The sequence below is a fragment of the Durio zibethinus genome, chromosome 27, assembly GCF_047325235.1.
Source record: "Durio zibethinus cultivar Kanyao isolate XHJ-2024 chromosome 27, ASM4732523v1, whole genome shotgun sequence".
NCBI classification, from domain to species: domain Eukaryota; kingdom Viridiplantae; phylum Streptophyta; class Magnoliopsida; order Malvales; family Malvaceae; genus Durio; species Durio zibethinus.
The window spans coordinates 15,979,652-15,998,353 of NC_143188.1; the positions used below are offsets into that span (position 1 = coordinate 15,979,652).

The 18,702-nt window shown below is 34.6% G+C and overlaps 2 protein-coding genes across 2 annotated transcripts; both read left to right on the top strand.

Annotated features, from left to right (window-relative positions):
* The first annotated feature begins 145 nt into the window (after window positions 1-145).
* On the top strand, window positions 146-14,169 carry BGAL9 (beta galactosidase 9). Its single transcript, XM_022866884.2, has 19 exons — window positions 146-446; window positions 879-974; window positions 1,093-1,205; window positions 1,402-1,468; window positions 2,299-2,391; window positions 3,280-3,423; window positions 3,662-3,750; window positions 4,605-4,710; window positions 5,067-5,154; window positions 5,304-5,425; window positions 6,195-6,398; window positions 7,473-7,705; window positions 8,377-8,492; window positions 8,707-8,804; window positions 9,302-9,412; window positions 11,086-11,196; window positions 12,061-12,269; window positions 12,472-12,820; window positions 13,686-14,169. Exons 1-19 carry the CDS (start codon window positions 258-260, stop codon window positions 13,824-13,826), a joined length of 2,679 nt encoding a protein of 892 aa, XP_022722619.1. The 5' UTR covers window positions 146-257; the 3' UTR covers window positions 13,827-14,169.
* Window positions 14,170-15,766: 1,597 nt separating this feature from the next.
* LOC111279926 (WD repeat-containing protein LWD1) lies at window positions 15,767-17,177 on the top strand. The gene has a single exon (XM_022866996.2). It carries the CDS (start codon window positions 15,897-15,899, stop codon window positions 16,935-16,937), a length of 1,041 nt encoding a protein of 346 aa, XP_022722731.2. The 5' UTR covers window positions 15,767-15,896; the 3' UTR covers window positions 16,938-17,177.
* Window positions 17,178-18,702: the final 1,525 nt, after the last annotated feature.

Consider the following 18,702-nt stretch of genomic DNA (forward strand, 5'->3'; position numbering starts at 1 on the left):
ATTTTTATAATTTGATTTTATATTATCATTTATTATATTTTAAATTATTCTATTTATTTCCAATGACCCGATCAGACCGGACGTAGGTAACTGTCCTTGTCCAGGAAAGCCTTACAATATACAGTTTGATCGGTAGCTGCCAAGCGGTGGCACCTTCGTCCACGCATCACTCTTTGTCTTCTCTCTCTTAACTTCTAGTTTCCTCCATTATTCTATGAATCAACAAATTCATTCTCTTTCTCTCTCGGTAATTAGAGATGGTGGTTTCAGAAAACAGAGCTTTTCTTCGGCTTTTTTCTTTGTATCTCTTCATCCAATTCTCAGTCACTGCTGCTAATTTCTTTGAACCATTCAACGTTACTTACGATCACAGAGCTCTGATCATCGATGGCAAACGCCGCATGCTCATTTCCGCCGGAATTCATTACCCTCGTGCTACTCCTCAGGTACCCTTTTCTCCTTTTAAGCCCTTTGACCTTCTTTCAACTCTTACAGCAATGATTTTTCTTTATTTTTTTTCAAGTTGTTGACTTTCTAATGTTTCCCCAACTATGGTTTTTTTTTTTTTCAACTCTTAAAACAATAATTTTTTAACTTTTTTTTTGTCAAGTTGGAAGTTTAAGTTTTTAACTATTGTTGAACTAGACTTTTGAATTTTAGGAGTAAAAGCTTAGTTTTTGGATAAGCTTTTGCGTTGTGGAATTCTTTCCTCAAGAAAGAAAGAAACTTACTTTTGTCTTTATTGTTGCTATATGCATTAATGGGAAATTAAGCCGTAGGTGAACATTTTACTGTTATTTTTCTCTTTAATTTTCCCCATTATTATTATTTGTTGCTGTTAAATTGCATTTCTTACATTGGTAGCATAATGTCGTCAGATGTGGCCTGACCTGATTGCAAAAAGCAAGGAAGGTGGAGCAGATGTGGTTGAAAGTTATACATTTTGGAATGGGCATGAACCAGTTAGAGGACAGGTATGCTGCCTAAAACTCTTTTGCAACCAGTCTATGGTAGTAAATGGGGATGGTTACCATTAATAGACTTATTTGTTTTAACTGGAATATTAATCTTTCATATGAACTGCTTGTTCAGTATAACTTTGAAGGAATGTATGATCTTGTCAAGTTTGTAAAGCTAGTGGGGGACAGTGGACTCTATTTCCTTCTTCGCATAGGTCCTTACGTTTGTGCTGAGTGGAATTTCGGGTCTGACCTTTTTTTTCCCATTTTAATTACTTATTAAGGTTATTTTCTGCTTTTAATAACTATGTGTTCATTATCATGCCACTAGATGAAAATGTTTTAATGCCTCAGTTTTTGGCTCTGAATCAGGCCAATAATTTATCATTTACAAAAGAATATCTTCTTTTGTTTCCTTCTTATTTTGGCTAATGACTTACAGGGGCTTTCCTGTTTGGCTGCGTGATGTCCCTGGCATAGAATTTCGAACAGATAATGAACCTTTTAAGGTATGGGATCCTGTGATTACAAGCATACTAGAAAACTGTTTGTTGCTTTCCCTAATGATTCTGAAATACAGAACATTTTTATTTTTTACACTTCTAATGGAACATTTTGGGTTAATTTTAGCATGTAACACCTAGAAAAGTATGGAGATTTCTTATCAACTTAAAATGTTTTCCATGCAATTTAGTTGTTTTCAACAGCTAGTTCTCACTGAAATAGGATTTAATGAGAGGCATGTTTAGAACACAAAATGAACATTACTGTCAACTTTTGTAAGACTTTGCCTTAAAGTGAAGATGCTTTGAATGTGTTTCCAGATTTCTTCACCTTTAATGTAGTCCTTTGATATGCACTCATGTGCTCCATAAAATACTAGTTTTCTGATGATATTTAACTAGCAAACCTTTGCCAGTTTCTATATCCACAATTCAGTTTCATGAAGGGTCAGTTTGTTGACACCTATGCTAATATTTGAATAACCATCAAATTGCTTGGTCACTCGTACTCTCTTCTTTCATTTCTCTTATTTATTTATATTTTTGCATGTGTTTGAGTGGTGGCATGTTTCTAAACCTTGACTAATTATAATACCAATTTATTTTTAAGTTTCCTTTTATGTTTGAGTTTAATATATATACTTTAGTAAGTTCTTTTTGCTATCTTGGTCAAATATTGGTAAGATTAGAATAATTTCTGGAGGTTGACAAGTGAATTTCTCAAAATTTTGGTCATCTATTGGTTGTTGGTCATTGAGATTTAACTTTGTTTCAGTGGCCATAACAGCTTAAACTTTCTTTTGCATCTTCATCTTTTCTGGTTTTTCTTTCTCCAGAGGGAGATGCAACGCTTTGTAACAAAGATTGTGGATTTGCTGCGGGAGGAGCAGCTCTTTTCCTGGCAGGGTGGTCCTATTATCCTCTTGCAGGTTGTACTACAATCAAGAACTCCATTTTATACATTATATAGATTAGTTTTTTAGATGAGACCTATGGCTCAACTTCTGTACCAAGGATCAGGGACAAAATTGGAATCAAATTGTCATTCTGGCCATTTCTTTCAATCTGAACTCATCATATAGAAGAAATTCTCATCTTGAAGAGGGAAAGACATAGGAAGTCCCAAAACTTTCATTTAGATGTCAAATAATTCCCACAACTATGAATTATTCTCAATAATTTATCATTCCATGTGAAGGTTTTAAAGTTATTTAACAGCAAATAAATTAAAATTGCCCAAGGTCTTATCAATCTGACTATCAACCCATCTAGACAACTTTGCCCTTAGACTATATTTGAATTGGTACTAATCTTCTCTTCTGGTTGATTTTGTATCAAAGACATGTATACATTTTGTACATGTTTATAATGGTACTGATTTTTTGCTCTAAACATATGGTCAATCTATAAGTAGTACAGAAAGCTTAAGCTTTACATAAGGACTAAAATATTATTAAAAAAAATGCAAGGGGATTTTGTGTACCGAAATGACAGCATTCCATTTCTAAGGGACTAAATTAGTTGTTCATCCTCAAAAGAATATTTGCCCTTGCTCAAGCTATGGGTTTCTTAGCTCTTTTTGTGGGCATTTTACCCCTTGGCCATTATGGGATTTGATTATTTATTCCATGAAATCCATTAATTACATTCCTTTCATCTACTGATTTTGACCTTAAGTTATATTCTGAAGAATATCGTACAGTCTAATGAACTCATGTTGATTCTAATTCTCTCTCAAATCCATGCATATCCAAAGATTGGAACAAGAATTACTCTCTTTCCCAAAGATTTCCATAACTTGGATAAAAATTTATCAGATTGAGAATGAATATGGAAATATGGAGAGTTCATATGGCCAGAAGGGGAAAGATTATGTCAAGTGGGCAGCTAACATGGCTCTGGGTCTTGGTGCTGGGGTTCCGTGGGTGATGTGCAAACAAACTGATGCTCCGGGTGATATAGTAAGGCCCTTACCTTTTAATCTTTGTTTGAGTTTCTTTGCAATGCTTGTGCATTTCTAATCATGGTGAAGTCTATGAACAAACAACAAGTTGTTATTACTTTTATTTCATGCCTTGCTTTTTTTAAAATTTTTAATATATTTACAACGCCGAGATTTGAAACTACAAATATTTGTTTATTGTTTCTCTATTTCTTCTTTACTTTCTTTTGTTTGTCTTCCTTTGTTTTCTGTTGCAGATAGATACATGCAATAGTTACTACTGTGATGGTTATAAACCAAATTCTCCTAACAAACCAACAATTTGGACAGAAAATTGGGATGGATGGTATGATAATGCCTAATGATTTACTTGTTTCTTTTTACTCCCCATAGTTCGCTTCTTCTTTCATTGTGCTCTTTTCCTTTCTTTTCCCTTTTTCTGGAAGGGGGAGGGTTGTCAAGGAGGCAAAGGAAATTTTATGAAGCACCTATGGACATATTTTGAGTTTGTCAAAAATAGAGGGAGTGCCAAATCCTTGTGGCTCGGGGAACTACAATTTTGGTCTTGCTTTATATTGGAGTTTTTTGAAATTGGTGATAATAGCTTCAATTACTCTGGTATCAATTATATAAAAAATCCAAGTTGGCTAATATTATGGTAGCATTGGTATTTTAACTGGTGTCATCTCATATTATTTAAGTTAGGGGTCTGTTGTGGTCTTGAGTCAGTTAAGCTTCCGCACCCTTTCTCAATTGGTTTTATTTTTTATCCTTTATGACTGGGTTATTTTTTGCTTCATTTGTTCTTTCTGTTTGTTGCTTAACTTTGTGTTCTGCAGGATATATCCCTAAAGTTGTGGAGGATTTTTAAGTCGTGTTGTGTTTCATTAGTTAGAAATATGGGGCTTGTCTGGACTTTTTATTTATGTTGGGCCTCTCTACCTTTGGGTGGATGGGGTGGATTTTAGGTTGAATGCTTTGATAAGTAGGATGGAATAACCATGCTTTTGGAGCTACTTTTTTTTTCTAAATTCCTACTACAGTCCATACATTTCAATCTATATGCCATTAGGTTTCTGTAACATCACCAAAAATTTTCTTCCACCTTATTTCTGAAGCTTTCTCTCTTGTTAACTATCAGATTTTTGCATGCTATAAGTTTATTAGCAATCCATCTTATTTTTAGGTTGATCTTTGAAGGTACACCTCATGGGGAGAAACATTGCCTCACAGACCTGTTGAAGATCTTGCATTTGCAGTAGCACGTTTTTTTCAGCGTGGAGGGAGCTTGATGAACTATTATATGGTACAATTATAAACAACTGAATATTTTATTAGATTGCTCCGGAAATGTAAGAAATTATATATTTTTACTAAAATGGTGTAGGAAAAGTCTCATTTTCTATGTAGTTAGCATTTGAAATGATAGTTTACAACTGAATATTTTATTAGATTGCTCCAGAAATGTAAAGAATTATATATTTTTGCTAAAATGATGTAGGGAAAGTCTCATTTTCTATTATGTGGTTAGCATTTGTGAGGCTGGGTAAGAGATATGGTTAGGTCTTACCAGAAATAGCAATCTTTATGGTCAAGTGCATATCTCATTATTAGGTTAGCTAGTCCAATTCTACATATTGACAGGCCTGGTGATGATTGCAGTATTTTGGTGGGACAAACTTTGGCCGTACTTCTGGTGGGCCCTTCTATATTACTAGTTATGATTACGATGCCCCAATTGATGAATATGGTAGGTGAAACAGGACAAAGCAAAGAAATGATTAATTGGTAACTCTTGGTTATTGAAGCATAAGTACTTGCTCATAAATTTATAAATTTAAGATCAAATATAACTGGAACATTAAGGCCCAAAACTGACTGATGTCCTTTGTCTTTTAGGTTTGCTGAGTGAGCCAAAATGGGGACACTTGAAAGATCTTCATGCTGCTATAAAACTCTGTGAACATGCTCTTGTTGCTGCCGACTCACCTCAGTATATGAAATTGGGACCAAAGCAGGAGGTTTCTTTTTTAATTCTTGCACCACTGTTCTGTATCAATTAAATTAAAGAAATTGTTCTAGAATGATGTGTCCATCTGGACTTTATATATAAAAGAAATATACCTTGTTCTTGCATGCAAGTTACATCAGCTTGCAGCTAGTAGTGTTCTCAGTGGAGTAAGGTTGCATTGTTTGCTAAAGGTGGCAATAAGGTGGGTTGGTCTGATTGGAGTCATTCTAGTTTAAGGCAGACCCACTTTGGATTATTTACCTTTCTTAGTAAGCTTTTTTTTTTTTTTTGTCTTTTCTTTTCTTGCCCTTCCCTCTGCTAGAGATAGAGATCAGTTATTTGTATTGGGTTTTGAGTTGAATTGGATGGGCTGTTTGATTGGGGTCAGCTTTTGCCACCACCAGTCCAACATGTTCTGGTTAAAGAATTTCATGGAAGAAAATGGTTACAGATGGTCAACTGGCCAAATGTTCCACTTAAATATCTCTCATCAATAAGTCACTAGACATCTGAGACAATTTTGCTTCACAAGGTTGCACTTGGGTGAAGCTTGAATGTTACCGTATACTAGTACTGCAGCATAAAAGTTACCAACATCCTTTTGGCTAATACATATAGACAAGGAAAAAAAAAGCCATTGAGGAAGCTTCTTTGTTTCTGCAAATGTTTTATCATATTATACTGTTCAACTGAAATTGTTTCCTCCTTTCTGGATTTTTTTTCTTTTTTTTTTTTTTAATTTTACATCTGGTTTAATGTCAGTCAGTAACCACATGTAGGCACATGTATACTGGGACAATACCCAGACTAATGGGCTGAACACTACTCTTTCGGAAAGTCAAAGCACGTGCTCTGCATTTCTTGCAAATATTGATGAGCATAAAGCAGCAACTGTAACATTCCGTGGTAAATCATACTCTTTGCCACCATGGTCTGTGAGCATTTTACCTGACTGCAGGAACACAGCATTCAACACAGCAAAGGTTTGCTTTCCAACTTTAGAAATTTGAGTTCTTAATGAATGCTGAATCAGTGAAACGTTTCTGCATTAAACACATGGCTGTTTTGATGCTTGTTTATCAATCTGCCTTAATCGCTAAAAATGAGTGCTTAATCTTGAATGCAGGACCCAATTAATGTAGTCCTCTATGAATTATTTCCCATTTATGAGGACTAAAAATTCTCCCACTTACATCTGCACATAAACAAAGTACATGCATTTACATTATTTTCTGTAAAAAATTCTTCTCTAGTAAATACCAGGAAGCTGCCATTGACACTTCCTTTTCTGTCTTAAATCGTGGCATACATACATGTTCACATAGCTTCTATTAAAATAGTATGCTTTGACAACAAACTGAGAATTCTGCTTGAGTTAGCTAGCTTCTTCCCTCATTTGCTAAGAAAAACCTACTCCTTTGCTTCTACAAATTAGGTTTTAAATCTGTATTACAGTTACAGTTGAGATATAGAGTAAATTGAAAAGAAATTTCATTCTTGTTATTTAAAACATTGCCTATCTGTGCACCAATTAGGAGAAATGAGCTTCTAGATTTGAGAGAGACCAAAGCTTCTAGAGGTAAACCATGAAAGATGTGGATGCAAGTAATAAAAGATGATATAAGTTAAGGAAGTAGATGAAAAGATTGTTTTTTATTCAAGAAGATTCAAAACTACAACTTAACATGATTCCTTTTTCGGCCTTTTATACAACTGACTCTAGAGTAATAGGATATAAGGCTTAGTTTGTTGTTGTTGTTGTTGTCGTCGTTAATTAAAAGATTGCAAGGAAACCCAGGGGAAGCATTAAATAACAATTTTCTTTCTTAGATGAAAGAACTAATGTGTCATTGACAGTCATTGAAATAGACTTTGTGTATATGCAAATCAAGTTCCATTTAGAAATGTAGATGGAATGAAAATGATGGTTTGAGCTAGCTGAAATTACTGAATTTTCTCCCTATAACTTGATTTAAAGCTTTTTTGCCTCAGCGGAATCGTAATTTTTGTTTCTATATATTTATAAGTCCTCTTTCTTCTTTCATATGTCCAAACAGGTTGGAGCACAAACTTCCATGAAACTGGTAGAGGATGCCAATGCCCCATCTCCAAAAATATCTGCACCTGAACTAATCATGACCAAAAATGAAGTTTCCAGTATCTCAGATACATGGATGTCTGTAAATGAGCCAATAGGTATATGGAGTGTGAACAATTTTACATTTCAAGGTGTGTTGGAGCATTTGAATGTGACAAAGGATACATCTGATTATCTGTGGCATATAAACAGGTCAACTATCGTCTACACTTCTATTACTCCAACCTAATTCATCTTTCCTTTTTCTGTATGGTTATTGTTTCTATTAAGTTCTCTTCCTTTTAGAACAAATTGTTTTAAGGACTAAAATGACACTTGAGTGTCTCTTATTATTCTATTGGCCAAATATTTGCAGTAAAAAGATTTTTGTTTGGTTTATTCAGGATCCACTACTTTTGAGAACTTAGAAGATTGCTTCCTTTCCTTTGACCCCTAATAAAAAGCTAACAAAGTCAGAAAAACCTTACACCTTGCCTAACTTTTATTCACATAGTTTACAATCTTTTTCATTGTACCATCTCTTCTTGAATCAACTCATTTCAACTCTTTATTAGTAAACTGATGTTTAACTTTACAGTTTACAATTTATTTCACTAAGGCACTTTAGTTAGTATGCAGTATACAGACAAAGTATTTTTTATGAATGAATCACATTTTGGGACCCCCAAATGAGCTGAAAGTATTAGTAGCTTAATGTATCTCTTTTCGGGTGGGGAAGGGCATGGTATTTATTTGACTATTTGCATGGACACAAAAGTGGTTGATTTTAGTTTTGCTGATGATAATCACTTGACTAAACTTTCTAGTTTCCATTTATTTTCAAATTGTCGTTGATGCCTCTTTATTCTATATCTGGAATGTAGAATATATGTTTCTGATGAAGACATTGCATTTTGGGAGGAAAATCAAGTTAGCCCCACTCTTGTGATTGATAGCATCCGTGATGTATTGCGGGTATTTATTAATGGGCAGCTTATAGGTAAATTCCCACATTATGATTGTATTCAAGTGCTTGCATGTCCATCTATTGAAATTCAAGTGACTGAAATTCTCTTCTCGCTGCCCCTCACTCTTTAATCTCTATTTATATACTGTATTGCTTTTAAAAATATGCATTTATTGAAATTCTTGTTGTCTTTATAAGTTTAGAGTACCTATCATAACTGAAGTTTTCACTACTTCTGGAATTGAAGGCAGCATAAGTGGTCACTGGGTCAAGGTGGTGCAGCCTCTTCAATTTCAGCAAGGTTACAGTGATTTAATATTGTTATCTCAGACAGTTGGTTTGCAGGTAAAAACTGGTGTTCACACTACTTAAGTCATTTTCTTTTAGTGTTTAGGGTTTAGTGCCTAGATTGTATTTGTAGTGTTGTGGACATGTTAATTTAGTGTCTGAAACTGTTCCTGCATAAGTTATTTGTGTTTGTAAGTTTCTCCAGAGTACTAATGTTTAGCAAGTTGGGGTATAGCAAAATTTAAGATCAGCTCCATATTGTTCACAACAAAGAAATAAAAATTTGATAGCATTGAAAATTCTATCTTCTTCTGATTTATACACATGAACCATATTCTGTTGTACTGAAGCAGATTCTTGCCCGTGGTTCATTTGTAATGTGCAATATATTTTGGATCTAATCGGTTTTACTGATTTCTAGCCACTTTAGTGACACAATGTTGTTAGTCTCAGTGGTTTCTCGATTTTATATATTTTTTAATAACTTGTCTCAAATGGAATGGTGATTATGAATCTCTAATGTCGCATTGCTAAATTTTGCAATGATGATACAGAACTATGGTGCCTTTCTAGAGAAAGATGGTGCTGGGATTAGAGGCCAAATTAAGCTTACTGGATTTAAAAATGGGGATATAGACCTCTCCGAGGCTTCATGGACCTATCAGGTCTGTATTTAATAATTTTAGTCAACTCTTTGATTATGATTTAAAACTGTTCTAACTAGCCTTTCTTTCTTTGTTTCGTTGTGCATACGCATACAATTGATTTGTTGCTTCATCCATTTCGTGATTATTCAGTAAATATTAGTAGGTTTTTTAACTCTAGGCTTTTTCTAGGATGCTGTTCATGTATTTTGAATGTTTTATAATAAACACAAATAATAAGCAATAATATAAGGGCATGTTGGCTAAATTTAAACCTCTTTTTTATACTAGATAAGAGGTAATAGTTGTTACAATAATATAGGGGCATGTTGGTTGCTTCATTTGTCTGTCTAAATTTTGATGGATCAGGCTCAAACATTCCACTGTATTTGTCCAGAATAAAACAGGCATAGTTTTGATGTCCAATCAGATTACTCCACAGGCATTTTTTTTAGTAAGGTTTTCAGCTCTAACTTTTGTGCTCCTAAGAATCTGTCTTGATTGCTCAGATTTTTCTTTCCTTCTCTATCAAAAAAATCTGTTTGCGCTGTCCATAGAAGCCAAAGCTTTATGTTCCAATAGGTGGCGTGTCTCGCTTCTGTTATTCAGATTAGATGGTCTTTTCCCCAGCTCCTTTTATGATAAGCGTGGGTCTGTTTTAACAATGCATCATATGTTTTTGTCCTGTTACATAATCAAAGTAGCTTTTCTGCATGTGTAGCCAAACATCGCCCAACCCATTTGGACTTTTTTTTTCCACCAATCAACATAATGAAGGCTGATCTTTATATAAAATTGAATCTAATCTTATTAGACCATGGATTATCAAAAGCTGACATATTCTATAATACAATCTCTTGAGACCACAAGATTAATTAATGCTGGTATATTAGTACTTTTGAACATGTCTATCCCAACACTGCTTAAAGCCAAGTAATAAGGGTATCCTTAGGTTAAATAAAATCCTATATTTTCTTGATGGATTGAACAGATATAGAATTGAGTTTTTAACGTGTTCTTTAGAATTGGAAGGTCACTGAATCTGGAAAGAGATCTGATTTTGTGGAGGAAAATCAGATTCTAGTACTTCCATTGTTTGTATTAAATTGATAAAACAGTCACATGCGTCTAACTATAAAAATGAATGATCTGTATTAATCCTTTCTAGAGAAGAGAACTTGGCTTCTGGCTTAAACAAATTTTGATGGAAGGGAACAATCTTGCTTGAATAATTCCTCTGCTAGAACAGTCTCTTTCATGAAAGAAAAAAAAATAGTCTTACTAGCCTTGTATTCATTGCCATTAGACTTTTTTAATAACACATTGTCATGTCAATCTGGAAATTTATGGTCTTGACTCTTGATGCCTGCCTGATTTTTTCTTGTGCTAATACACGAATTCTCTTTGAATGTGAAATGAGCCAATGCATCTATGATTAATAGAAACTCAAAGTTTCAAGGATGGTCTTGGATGTGAACATCTTTAATTTCAAATGGTTGCAACTCGGTAGGCAATGTTTGGTCATTAAACTTAACTTTGATTTGTATATCTGTCACCTTTTCATAGCACAACTTCATTGTGGTTAGTATCTTCTCTGAATTTCATGAATTGGATGTTTCTTGTTCTTTTTTCTCTTGATGGTAGAAAATACTAAGGAAAACATTGAGTTACAAGTTGCATTATTTTGATTCTAGGTTGGGCTGATGGGTGAGTTCCAGAAAATATTCACCATAGAAGAAAATGAGAAGGCGGGATGGACTGAATTGAAGCTTGATGCTACTCCCTCCACGTTTACTTGGTACAAGGTAAACCTATTCCTTGAACAGTTGTAATTATATTAGCATTTTTATTCTTACATGCTAATCCAATTTATTGGACATTTAACTCTCCTTGAAGCAATAAATTGGAAATATGGGTTTTTCTTACAATTTTTTTTTTTGGGCCTGAAAGGAAAGTTTTTCTTATTCATGGATACCAAATTGGCCATTAAAATATGTTCCATTTTCTGTGATGGAATGTGCTAAGACTTAAGTCTGCTTTTGCTTAGAATTAAAAGGTAGTCTGGTTGTCTTCTATTTTTGTGCCATTAGCTCCTGAAACACATTCTGAAATAGCTCCTCTAACACAAACCAGCCCCATAGTGGAAACCTTTCTTTCCTTCCTTACTTCCTGTATTACAGTTATCCTACTTTACTGACTTTTTGACTTTTTCTCCTAAATTGATTATAGACATTTAGGTTTTAGCTTTTTCTGAAGGATGGAAAACTGTGAAGATCAAAAGTTAGTATTGGAATGAAAGAAGAAAAATTCTTCTTTGAACTAGTTTAGGAAAGATAGAAAACAGCTTGAAATATCACCTTACCTTGGTGGGAAACGAAAAACGAGAGGAATGAAAAGCATGTTTTTTAAAATAAATTATTGGAACCACCATCGCTGCTTGTCTCTTATATACAAGTTTTTCACTAGTAGCATATAATTTGGTGCACCTTGCTTTTTCTAATTTGCTCCTGGTGAGGTGAACACTTGTTCCCCTGTTGCATGTACCTGAATGTATATCATCTCTTTTTTATTTTCTTTTTATTTTTGAGAAAGGACATATATCCCCTCATTTTTATTCCTTTGAAGAAAAGTGTACTTACATATATCTGTTCTATCCTCGATGCAAGCAGGCATACTTTGATACTCCTGATGGGACAGAACCTGTTGCTCTTGATTTAGGAAGCATGGGAAAGGGCCAAGCTTGGGTCAACAGCCAACATATTGGAAGATACTGGAATCTGGTTGCCCCGAAAGATGGATGTCCAGAAACCTGTGATTACCGTGGAGCATATAATTCAAATAAGTGCAGGACAAATTGTGGGAAGCCTACTCAAACCTGGTATTATTTCCATTGGAAGTTTATGTAAATCAATGGAAAGTTATCTAATATAATGTTTATCACACTATGAAATGTTGTCTTACTATTTGAGTGCCTTGCATGTATATCTAATCATTTATCTGCATTCAAAATTGGATTGTTGCTGTGGAAAATGGCATTTTACTTCCACCTTATGATGCATTTGCTCTTGGTCAATCACCAGGTACCATGTACCACGGTCATGGTTACAGGAATCAAACAATTTACTTGTGATATTTGAAGAAACTGGTGGGAACCCATTTGATATTTCAGTCAAATTGCGTGTGCCACGAATTCTCTGTGCTCAAGTGTCTGAGTCCCACTATCAACCTCTTCAGCAATGGCTCCATCCAGATGTTATTGATGGAAAAGTCTCCATAAATGATATGAGACCAGAAGTTCACTTGCAGTGCAAAGATGGGCATATAATCTCCTCCATAGAATTTGCTAGCTACGGAACTCCCCATGGCAGCTGCCAGAACTTTTCTGAAGGCAATTGTCACTCACCAAATTCAGTGTCTGTGGTCTCCAAGGTATATATGTTTACCTAAAAAAAGTTATATGTGTTTAAAAAGTTCTGGTAATTGATCAATATTTTCTTGAAAAATATATAATTACAATGTGAAAGAGAGTTGGAAGTATATAAACACATTGTGTCCATGCTGAGGTTGGCTGGATGTTTCCGCTTGCTGCTAATGTGGCCACTTTGGTTGAAGTCGTTTTAAGATACATCAATATTCATTAGAGATACATATTCATTCCTCCTAACAGCTAGTAAAGGAAGACATATCCAGACATGGAAACTGCTGAAAAATGGCTAGTATTATTACTAAGCTTTATTAAGTTCATCAATGAGACAATATGCATGCATTTGTAGTTTTGCACACATACATTATGTACCTTGAAAACATTTTTCTTGGAGCTTTTTCTGTGCTGATAGCTTCAATAATGTAGATCAACTTATTGAACTGAGTGAAATAGGCATTAGTTTCCCTTTACCTACTTCTTGGGTTTTTAAGTGGACCCTGCCTCTTCCAGAACTAGTGCAACTGCTGGCTCAAATGGAACCCTGGAAAATCATAGCGTTAAGCTACCTTTGTCCATCAGATATATATATAAATAATTTATTTTTGTTTTCCGGAAAGTTAATATGTCAATCACCTTTTCTGCGGTCCTTTCATCGTTGGAACCTCTATTGTATATTTTAAGTAATCTAGAGCAGTCTGAGGAACAAAAGGTACTGTCATGGAGGAAAACACTCTTTCACAATAGTTCTGTAAATTCATATGAAATTTTTGCTAGTGTTAACTCGTTTTACTGTTGAATGCTGCTCAAATATCTATAATTTTAGGTTTTTGCCCTTTTTTCCATTGAATACTATTTTTCCAACTTTTGCAGGCTTGTGAGGGAAGAAACAGTTGTTTTATTGAAGTTTCAAACTCCGGGTTTGGAGGTGACCCATGCCGAGGTGTTCTTAAGACATTAGCAGTTCAGGCAAGATGTGTGTCATCATCAACTATTGGAGTCTCCCAGCTCTAATTTGACAACCAGCTGGTGCAATGAAGATTGTTTTTGACTGGAAACCACCTCTATTTGTAGCCAACCAGTTGTGCTCAGCATTCACTTGCATCATTTGCATAAAATTTCTTGCTCAATCCTCTTCTGTTGGGTTCTCCAGCTTACATGTGCATGCTGGTTTTCTGAATAATGCTTCCATGAAGCAAATGATGTACCATATGGAATCATGTGTTAAACCTTATGTCTGAATAGACCTGGATTCTGGATTTGAGACAACAAACTCATGTTGTTTTTATGTTGTAAATCACTTGTATATGGTTGATACTATGACAATCAAAACGCAATAAACATGATTCTTCCTGCTTCTTTCTCTAACAATACTTTATTAGAAAATCTGGATGTGGGATAAAATTGGTTGCGTGCAGTTTCAGAGTTTTGTTTCAAATTGCTTACAGAATTTTGCATGCAAAATCATAAGCCAAGTCTTTGATCAGGCATCAAGTCAACACTAATGCAATAGTTTTGTACTTGAGGAACGAATAAGACTGGGTAGCTTCATCAGAATTTCAGGAAATTGATAACCTTGGGATCATCATGAAATGTCTTTCGATCAGAGAAAGCTAATAGTAAGAGTTAATAGAATTAGAGCTGTTCATGGGTCTCAGGTCAGGTTGAATTTGATAGATATTTTAGCATTTTATGTAAGTTTAAGTTTTGTTCGGTCTGATTTTATGGTTCTTATTTTTTATTTAAGTTTATTCTTACATATAACAATAAAGTTCAAATCTGCTCAAAGGATTAGTATTTAAAATTTAAAAAAATAATTTTTTTATAAATTATTAATTTAATTAATTTTAATTAAATTTATAAGTCATTTGAATTTAGATTTAATTTAATTTTATTAAATGTAATTTAAAATTATATCATTATTTTAATATTTTGTATAAAGAAAAAATTAAATTTTATCCTATTGTAACTAATAAAACAAATTGACCTTATTTATTATAAAAGTTAAAATAAATGGGTCTTATCACATTATAATAAAAATATTTTTTTAATTTTTAGATCAAGTTAAGTCTGAATCTTAAATAATAAAATCTAAATTCAATTATTTTTTTATTAGATCTCATTTATTTATTCGAACTTTTTTAAATAGTTTAATATTCATATCTAAATTTTTTAAATTTTTGGATGAACTTTTAAATTCAGACTAATTATCCAATCTATGAACAAGTTTAAGTAGAATGATATATTCATATTTTTTAAATCTTACATACGAAATTAAAAAATATTTATTATAATATTCATCTATAATTTATTAATTTTCTTCAAAAATCATACTTCTTTAATTTGACTCACCTAGTTGTTATTAATTCTCTTCAAAAATCGTACTTCTTTGACTTACTTAAACAAGAAGGCAAAATAGTATCCATTGGCAGTAAAACAGAAAGGTAAAATAACATCTAAGTACTTTTTTATTAAAAAAAAAAAGAAATTATATAATTTGTTGTAAGTAAAATTTTTAGATTTTACATATTAGTTGGGTGATATATATTTTTAAAATATATTAAAAAAATTATTTTATTCAGGGTGAAGTTTTTATATTTTACAAATGGATTAGGATGATGACTTATACTTGATTTTTTTAGATATATTTAAAAAAATAAAAAAAAATTAAAAATAATAATAAAATACAAATTAAAAATTTATAATCATATTAAAATATAAAAAATTAGTTTTTTACTCAAATTTTATTACTAAAATTTAAAAATAATTAAATTGATCTTTCACTTAAATTTAAAATTTTTGAATAATTAAATAATTTTTAAATATATTTTTTATAAATTTTTTTAAATTAAAAAGTATCTTATATGTCGATATAAAAAAAATAACATTTTTATTAAATTTTGATGAATATTATAATATAAATATTATATATGATATCTATAAAAAAATACCAACTTTTTTCGAAAAAAGTCCACATCTAACAGAAAGCAAATTGGACCACATTATCTTCTATGATCTTCATTTAAACCAATCTTTCTGTGGTGTCGGCTAGGAACAAGAAAAGAAAGACAGTGGCGGCAGGAGATGGGCGCAAGCAGCGATCCCAACCCGGAGGGTTCTGACGAGCAGCAGAAGCGATCCGAGATATATACATACGAGGCCCCCTGGCACATCTACGCCATGAACTGGAGTGTCCGCCGCGACAAGAAGTACCGCCTTGCTATCGCCAGCCTGCTTGAGCAATTCCCAAACCGGCTTGAGATCGTCCAGCTGGACGACTCGAATGGCGAGATCCGTTCCGACCCGAATCTATCCTTCGACCACCCTTATCCCCCTACCAAGACCATCTTTATTCCCGACAAGGAATGTCAGAAACCCGACCTTCTCGCCACCTCCTCCGACTTCCTCCGGATTTGGCGCATCTCCGATGACCATTCACGCGTCGACCTTAAGTCCGTCCTTAACGGCAACAAGAACAGTGAGTTCTGCGGCCCTCTTACGTCCTTCGACTGGAACGAAGCGGAGCCCAAGCGCATCGGCACTTCCTCCATCGACACAACTTGCACTATATGGGATATAGAGCGGGAGACTGTGGACACCCAGCTTATCGCCCATGACAAGGAGGTTTATGATATCGCCTGGGGCGGCGTTGGTGTTTTTGCTTCCGTCTCTGCTGATGGTTCCGTTAGGGTTTTCGACTTGCGTGACAAAGAGCACTCCACCATCATTTATGAGAGCTCGGAGCCCGATACGCCTCTTGTCCGGTTGGGGTGGAACAAGCAGGACCCCAGGTACATGGCCACCATCATTATGGATAGTTCCAAGGTGGTTGTTTTGGATATCCGCTTCCCAACACTGCCGGTGGTTGAGCTGCAGAGGCACCATTCAAGCGTCAATGCCATTGCCTGGGCTCCCCACAGCTCCTGCCACATTTGCACCGCTGGGGATGATGCCCAGGCCTTGATTTGGGACCTGTCCTCCATGGGTCAGCCTGTGGAGGGCGGGCTTGACCCCATTCTTGCCTACACTGCTGGGGCTGAAATCGAGCAGTTACAATGGTCGTCTTCCCAGCCTGATTGGGTTGCCATTGCCTTCTCCACCAAGCTCCAGATTCTCAGGGTATGAGTGAATGGGATGAGTGTATTGAATTGTATTATTGCTAAATTTGCTAATTCATGGTGTAGTAATTGTAGCTCAATCTATCTGAATAGCAAGATTGTTGCCGTCGTTGTGTCTGTCTGAGCCGACCCATAACTGTTGGTTTTCCTGTTGTTTAGTTTGTCTTCAAGAACATGTTTGATAGTTTACTGAAACCATCTTCCTCACTCAAGATTATACCAATGTTTTTGTTCTGCTTTGTTTTTATCGTTTCCCATTCCTTTACATCAAACCTTTCCCTGTTTTATTGTAGTTGTGAGAGCAAAAGAGCTGCAGACTCTTTTAGAACGCTTGGGAAGCAGTGATTTTAATGGACCCTGAAATGAAATACAAGAACAAGAAGTCCACTTTTTTATGTTTGTTTATGCAACATAATCATTGTTGTTATGTTTTCATTCTCTTTGCTTGTGTGAAAAGTGTGATTAGTTACTATCACAGTGACAGGAGGCATGAAGGTGTGGGTGAGTTAACTCGGGCTTCTTTGAGATGCTGTTGTTTGTGTTAAACTAGCATTAGTTATGAATCTGCTATGAGGATGACTAAATTCCTGAGTTATGGGATTGAAAATCAAATCAGTTATAGCCTTATAGATGGAAGAAGAGTTTTAGAAAGCAATATGGCTATGACATGAATGGCCAACTACATGACCGAAGGACACCCTTGGTTCATTTGGAGTGAAATCCAATGACTGGATTTCCGTAAGAAAGAAACATTGTAAAAGGCTGGCAGGACGAGGATGACTTGGAGATTGAAATGAAAGGGCTCAAAAAATATATCCATTATCATTGGTAGAACAGTATCAAAATTTGCTATCAGGTCTCTGAGCCCTAGCAGTTGTGTTCGCATTGGTTTATATGGATTAAATTAATTCACAAGTGGACTTTCTATCACCTGTTTCTGTTAAACATGCTGAGGAGGTTTGCAGATAAGCATCAGACAATTTTAAGTATGTTTATTCTCTGGAGAATTCATTGTGATCATATTTTAACAGATACATGATAAACTTTGGCTAATTAGTTTCTGTTATGCTTGGAACATATGGCGGCTATGAACAGTGCCAATTCTTATTAATGGCTTAGGCATCCTTGCTTGGGGAACTTGGGTGGATTTGAATATTCATCGTTGAGTGCTATCATAGTTGAAGGGTAAAGTTTGGTTTTGCATGTTTTGGTTGGCTCTCTGTGGGAGGAAAATGATTTAAGGTTGGCTTTGTGGTTTGTCATTTCCTTTTTTAACCACATCAAGTTTGATAACAGAATTCTTGTTCCTCCCAATCGCTTAACAGAATCCAATTTCAATCCCAAAAATATTGACATGCTTAAAAAGATCAGAAAATCCTAAGGAAAAGACAAGGAAAATGTCAGAAACACAGAGAATAGAAGAAATAAATTTGCTCGACAGTGTAAAAAAGGATCAATTTGTTATCCTGATTTCCGCCTATCATAAGTTGTAACTAATCCGAATATGGTAGCTAGAAAATGGTTGATAACAAGAAAATCTTTATCAAAAGGTTGCTTCAAGAACAACAAAAACATGATGATTCAAGATTAAACCACCCATTTTTACAATGTAAAAGTGCTTGGAATAAATAAATAAGTAAAATTTTCTCTCTTATGGAGAGGAGAAGGCTGAAGTTAAACCCACCTCTTCATTGGCCCCAAACATTCCAAATCCTCGCTCCAATGAAGTTCACAAAACTCCTTACCGAGCCCTTGTCCGTTCCTTCTTGGAC

Bases quoted from the DNA above. Each gene is read 5' to 3' on its own strand.
- LOC111279926 (XM_022866996.2), top strand. From the start codon at position 15,897: ATGGGCGCAAGCAGCGATCCCAACCCGGAGGGTTCTGACGAGCAGCAG.
- BGAL9 (XM_022866884.2), top strand. From the start codon at position 258: ATGGTGGTTTCAGAAAACAGAGCTTTTCTTCGGCTTTTTTCTTTGTAT. The intron at 8,805-9,301 runs GTAAAAACTGGT...ATGATGATACAG, and splicing joins CTCAGACAGTTGGTTTGCAG to AACTATGGTGCCTTTCTAGA. The intron at 12,821-13,685 runs GTATATATGTTT...CAACTTTTGCAG, and splicing joins CAGTGTCTGTGGTCTCCAAG to GCTTGTGAGGGAAGAAACAG.